The sequence below is a fragment of the Parus major genome, chromosome 3, assembly GCF_001522545.3.
Source record: "Parus major isolate Abel chromosome 3, Parus_major1.1, whole genome shotgun sequence".
NCBI lineage: Eukaryota > Metazoa > Chordata > Aves > Passeriformes > Paridae > Parus > Parus major.
In genome coordinates, this window is record NC_031770.1 from 25,692,540 (window position 1) to 25,698,098 (window position 5,559).

Consider the following 5,559-nt stretch of genomic DNA (forward strand, 5'->3'; position numbering starts at 1 on the left):
TTGAAATTTCAGCCAGCATCTGAAACCCGGACATGATCTTTGCTGATCTACACATATTTCTATCCCGCTTGAAGTCATATCGTTTTCTCGGTTTATTTTTCACAAGAAAATAATTCAAAAGAAGATTTTAGAAGACCAGAAATGAAGTATGAAACCGTTTGCGAGTTCTGAGAACATTTTAAGCACTTAACACATTCGCCTTCTAGCAAAGACGGACAGCGAAGGTGCAAGCTGCAAGAGTCCTGAGCTCTTTCAGTGGGGCAGACTGGCACGCAACCTGCCTGGCTCTTTTGCCACCAGGTGCTTATAGAAAAGGAAATTAAAAAGAAAGTAAGAAAGAAAAAGGAGTGGAATAAAGAAATCCCTTTCCCAGCATCCCGCAGGAGCCGGAAAGGCGTTTGCAGCACAGCCGTGCTGGACCCTCGGGTTGGGGGTGGTGGGGGAGAGCGGGCGGCTTTTTGCCGTGGCAGGACAACGGGGCAGAAAAGCGCTCAGCCTGTACGGCCGTGCCGTCGGGGAGCAGGTGGGCGACCTCTCCGCTTCCCTCAGGGCCCGCACCGCCCGTCCTTCCCCGTGCCCTTGGCCCTCCGCTCCCGCAGGACGACTCGAGATGTCCCCGGCGCTCAGAGCTTCCCCGGACCGGGCCGGCAAGGGCCCCGATGTGCCGGGCCAAACGGGGCAGGGTGGCGGGGCTCTGACCGCCCGACACCGCCTTCCCCGGCGTCCCCACCAGGATTGCCCCTCTGCTCCGCTCAGGACTGAGCCCGAAAACACCCCGCGGGCGAGTGAAGCAGCCATACTCCGACTTAGATTTCTAAATTTTATTATAAAATAAAAGCAGAAATATTTTCCAAAGAATGTATTCACATAATATAAACAATAAACAAAACTAAAGTGAGCGACTTGCGGTTGATACTGTCGTTTAGGTCTAAACTTGAGCAGCAATTCCTGTTTTCTTTTTAAAGCCCGCTCCAGCCCCCAATGCACACCGAGGGAAAATCTACCTCTGCCTTCCTTCGTGCCGGAGCCGGGCCATCACTTCCTTTCCCACCCAGCAAATGGCGAAAGCACCACATGGACAAGGCCAAAGAAGCTGTCTCTCTGCATAGCATCAGCTACAAGAAGGTTACAGAGTCTGCCTAGAGCGCGTGTTGCTGCTATATCTTGACTACAACTTTTGTATTTTTAGTTGAAATTGTACATCGTACATCTGCCACGGATACATAACTACAATAGGATAACGGGAGCGATGTGTAACTTTCAAACAGGCAAGAGCAGCCTTGCATTCCCCTTTCTTCCCCACCCCCCGAAAAAATAAAAATATTACAGTGTGCCTCTTCCCACACAGACCGGCCCGATCGAGTGACACCACTGAGGGATTTGTGAAGTTAAGGCTGAAATGAGCTGCTGCACCGATCAGCCTTACAGCCTGCCGTGGAAATCACGGCTCCTGTCCAACAGTCCTTACTCGCCTGAAAACGCCTGTAAGCAACCCTTAAGGCTTTTCGCAACATCAGCTACCCGCAGCGGAGTCCACTGCCTTGCAAACCTGCAGCCAGCCTGCTGCCAAAGGGCACAATACATCCATTAAGGTGTTTGTCATTGCTTTCCAAGTCCCTCGTAAGATTAAGGAAAAAAAAAAATTGAGTAAAGGAGGTCTGGCGCGAAGGAGGGAGCGTGTACATGGTTTTAAGAGCCCAGATCGACCAAGTTAGATGACATGGGGTTGAGAATGGAGTCCTGCAAGCTGTGGTGGTGCATGGAATCGGCGCTGGGCACGGGGATGGCGCTGGGGCCCTGGGGGTGGCCCAGGCTGTGAAGGGGCTGCAGCCCGGGGTTGGAACTGAGCAGCAGCGCGGGGCTGGAGGAGGTGTGATCCGGGGTCCCTGACGGCGTCTTCTCGTCCTCTGAGCTCCCCAGAACTGTCTTATTCCCGTTCATTGACGCCGAGAGCGGATTGTGGCTGTTGGAGTTGGAATTCTCGTTGTTTTCCCTATAGGAAACACAAAAGAGGGAAGGAAATCACCATGTGGCCGTCGCTCCGGGGTGCGCACCGCGTGAGCGGGGGCGGCGGGGAGCCGGCTCCGGGGAGCAGCGAGCGGAGGTTGAGTGCAGTAAGTTTAAAAACTCTGCCAACCTCCAAGGCCTCTTCATCTGGCACTTAGGTCTAAGGTCCGCTGAGCTTGTAAACAGTCTCCCACTAGCCCAGCGGAAAGCGTCACCTTGCCAAACCGTAATTTTCTGCATCCAAAGGGTTTGCACAGAGTGAGAAGGGGGAAGGAAGGGAGGGAGGAAGACATTATTTAAAAAAAAAAAACCAACAACAAAAAAAACCCAACAAGGAAACACCGAAAGAATAACAACAAAAAAACCACCAAAAACCAAAAATTTAAACTTTAAAATTGAAGAGATGTTCAACCATGATTTCTTCTGAACAGGCCAAAGCCCGGCCAGCTGCAGGCAGGCAGGACGGCTCCGTGCAGCAGAACAGCCTCCCGGGCTCACATCAGGAGGGAAAGCCTTTTGCTCAGTAACTGAGCGTGTAAGTAACTGGACGTGTTTTATTTTCCCTCGCCCTGGGCTTCAAGCTCAAAACATAGACCAATATGGACGATAAGGAAAGCAAACAGAGTTAACCCGCTGCTATCCCCGACCCTCTCGGGAAATGCTCCTCACGCCCGCCGCTGCTCCTCCTCCGTTCCCTCCTGGTGTGGCGGGCAGGATGGCCCTGCACGGCTCCGCGGCGGGGGCAGCCGGCACCACCGGTGCGCCTGCCGACAAAGGCTCGGAAAGGCAGGACGTAGTTTCGAAATTCATCACCGGGTAAATACCGAGAAATCACTGGAGGCGGGCCAAGCCCTTGCAAATATATCTATATATTTATATATCTGTATATGAGGGTTTTATTTCGGAAATGTGAATAGCAAGAAGGGGTCGGGGATGCCGTCCAGGCAAGGCTTAGGCGGCTTCCACAGCCCTCGTAGAAATATTTTAGACACTGTTCTCCCTGAAATACTCAAGGCAGTGCAAGCCTACTTAAAAGCTTCTGCGGAAGTTTTGTAACACGCTATCTGGCAGAGAGGCCCTATCCTGCAGGATTTGGTCGAGAGATGTTAAGCTATTGCACTGACGGGTTTTCCTCACTAAGGGCTGCAGGATGTGGCTGGAGACACTTAGTGCCAAAAAAATAAAAATAGACAAGAAAGCACTGTTTGAACAGGTTTCCTTGAGTGAATGGCAATCCCATGAACAGTCTGTTTTCCAACGCCTGGAGTGTAATGTTAGGTTGAGTGTATTTTTCAATGTCAAAAATATTATTTGTCTCTGGAGACCTTTAAAATTTGATTCCCGGGGAAAAAAAAAGAAGGAATGGAATAAGTGTAACCTTAATTTCCTTTGGATATTTGAAGGCGAGTCCCTGCTATCATCAATAAAAAGGATCTCTAACATCTCGTAAAACCAACGCTTGCGAAGATTTGAAAGAAAATTAAAGTGCTAGCACGGTTTCGGGAAATTAATAGAACAAATCTGTGCCCCAATCTGCCGGGCTGCACAGCAGCGAGGCCGCGGCGCTGCCCATTTCCAAAACAAGGTTAGGAGAAACCAAAGATAGAATTCTCCTCGGAGGCACGGATTTAAAGTATTCTGATCCGCTAATTAACCGCGCAGATCACACGATCCTAAGATTGCCTGTACAAACCGGGCAATTCAGTGAGCTAGTGAACGCGGTAAGAGGACCCTTTTTGCTTCTACGAACAATCTTCCTAAGGCACAGGGATTGCTGATGGAAAAGTCATCCCAAATAGCCGGGATTGTAGGCATTAACCTCTTTCCGGCGATTAATGGTCCCTTTACTCCACTTAACGTGAAAAACACAGATGAAGAATCATATTCGGCCTAAGAACATACACGTATTGACATGCATTCATAAGCACCTTGCTGGGTAGCGAATAAGAAGTGCAATGTCATGAGCGAGGCAAGAAGTTGCTCTACTCTGTCCTTTTCCAGGTTTCCTGCGGCACGCCAGGAGCCGAGGGCAGAGGACATATTTGCTACCAACATTTAAACCCACGAGTAGCCGGCTGCCCCCCGGCTGCCCCTTTCTGCACCGGGGTAACCCTCAGGAACACGCTCTGAGCCGTGCGGGGCACGGAGCCCTTGCCCTTGGGTCCCGCCGCCGCCGGCCACTCCCGACCGGCCGTGGACCCGCACGGGCACCCCCGGCCACGGCTCCTGGCTGGGCTCCACGCCGGGCTGCGGCGAGGAGGAGGCGGCAACGCTGCTTAACCAGGAGTCGCCACAGGCCGTGTGAAGGGTCCCTGGCAGCCGGGGCGGCCCCGGGGCCGCCGCGCCAGCTGTGTGGACAGTGGGGTGTCGGCGGAGAACGGATCTCGGCCGCCACTCCCGGGGCTACTTTTGGTGGACAGACGCCTTCACCGAGCGCCCGGCTCGCTCGCCTCTGGTTCTCTGGGCGCCCCGAGGCGGAGAGCTCGTCCCCTCCCGGCGGGCCTTCCGCAGCCGGGGCCGGGCAGACAGAGAGGCCCGGGGTAAGCACCGGGGTCGGGGAGCCGCGGGCGCCGGGGGAGCAGTGGGGAGCCGTACCTTTCCTTGGCCTCGGCGGCGCGGTCCCGCTGCCGGCGGTTCTTGAACCAGTTGCTGACCTGGGTGGTGGTGAGACCGGTGGCCTCGGCCAGCTCCCTCTTCTCGCGGGGGGACGGGTAGGGGTTGTGGGCGTACCACTCTCGGAGGACGCTGCGGCTCTTCTCCTTGAAGCAGTAGCTGGTCTCCTCGCCGTCCCAGATGGAGCGGGGCAGCGGGAACTTGCGGCGCACCCGGTACTTGCCCACCGCCCCTAGGGGTCGCCCCCGCAGCTTCTCCGCCTCGATGTAGTGCGCCTTCAGCCAGAGCTGCTGCAGCTTGGGGTGGTTGTGCGCCGAGAACTGGTGGCTCTCCAGGATCTTGTAGAGCTCGCGGAAGTTGCCCCGGTGGAAGGCCACCACCGCCTTGGCCTTCAGGACGCTCTCGTTCTTGTGGAGGTGCTCGCAGGCAGGGAGGGACCAGAGGAACCGCCCCAGCCGCTCTATGTTGCCGCCTTGCTGGAGCACCTCGCAGACGCAGGCCACTTGCTCTTGGGTGAAGCCAAAAGTCGGGAGCATCGACATGGTGAGCCGTGCCGCGCCGCGTTCCCTACGGCCGCATAGAGGGGAGCGGCGCGGGCCGGCGGGCAGCGCCCGGCATGCGGGGCCGGCCCCGGGGCGGCGGCGCCCGGCGGGGCCCGCTTGGGCGTCACGGCCGGGCGCGGGGGGCCGCGGCCATCGGCGGCGCCCGGCCCCGGGGCGGTCGCGGGAGCCGGGTGAAAAATGCGAAGAGCGACGAAAAAAGTCTCGAGAGCCCGAGCGCGGGCGGCTTTCCCCCCCGGCCTCCGCCTCGTTTTTGTAAGTCCAAGTTGCGAGAGTAACTTCGTGCCTCTTTTGTCTCCTATCTGCAGCGCTCGCAGCGGCCGCGGCTCTCACACCCCCACCCCCCTCGGCCGCCGGTTTGGGATCTCCCTGCTTTCCC

General features: G+C 56.0%; 1 protein-coding gene across 1 annotated transcript; it reads right to left on the bottom strand.

Annotated features, from left to right (window-relative positions):
• Positions 1–809: 809 nt before the first annotated feature.
• Positions 810–5,228, bottom strand: SIX2 (SIX homeobox 2). The gene is made up of 2 exons (XM_015620525.2): positions 4,603–5,228; positions 810–1,993 (listed from the first exon to the last, which is right to left on the bottom strand). Exons 1-2 carry the CDS (start codon positions 5,160–5,162, stop codon positions 1,690–1,692), a joined length of 864 nt encoding a protein of 287 aa, XP_015476011.1. The 5' UTR covers positions 5,163–5,228; the 3' UTR covers positions 810–1,689.
• Positions 5,229–5,559: the final 331 nt, after the last annotated feature.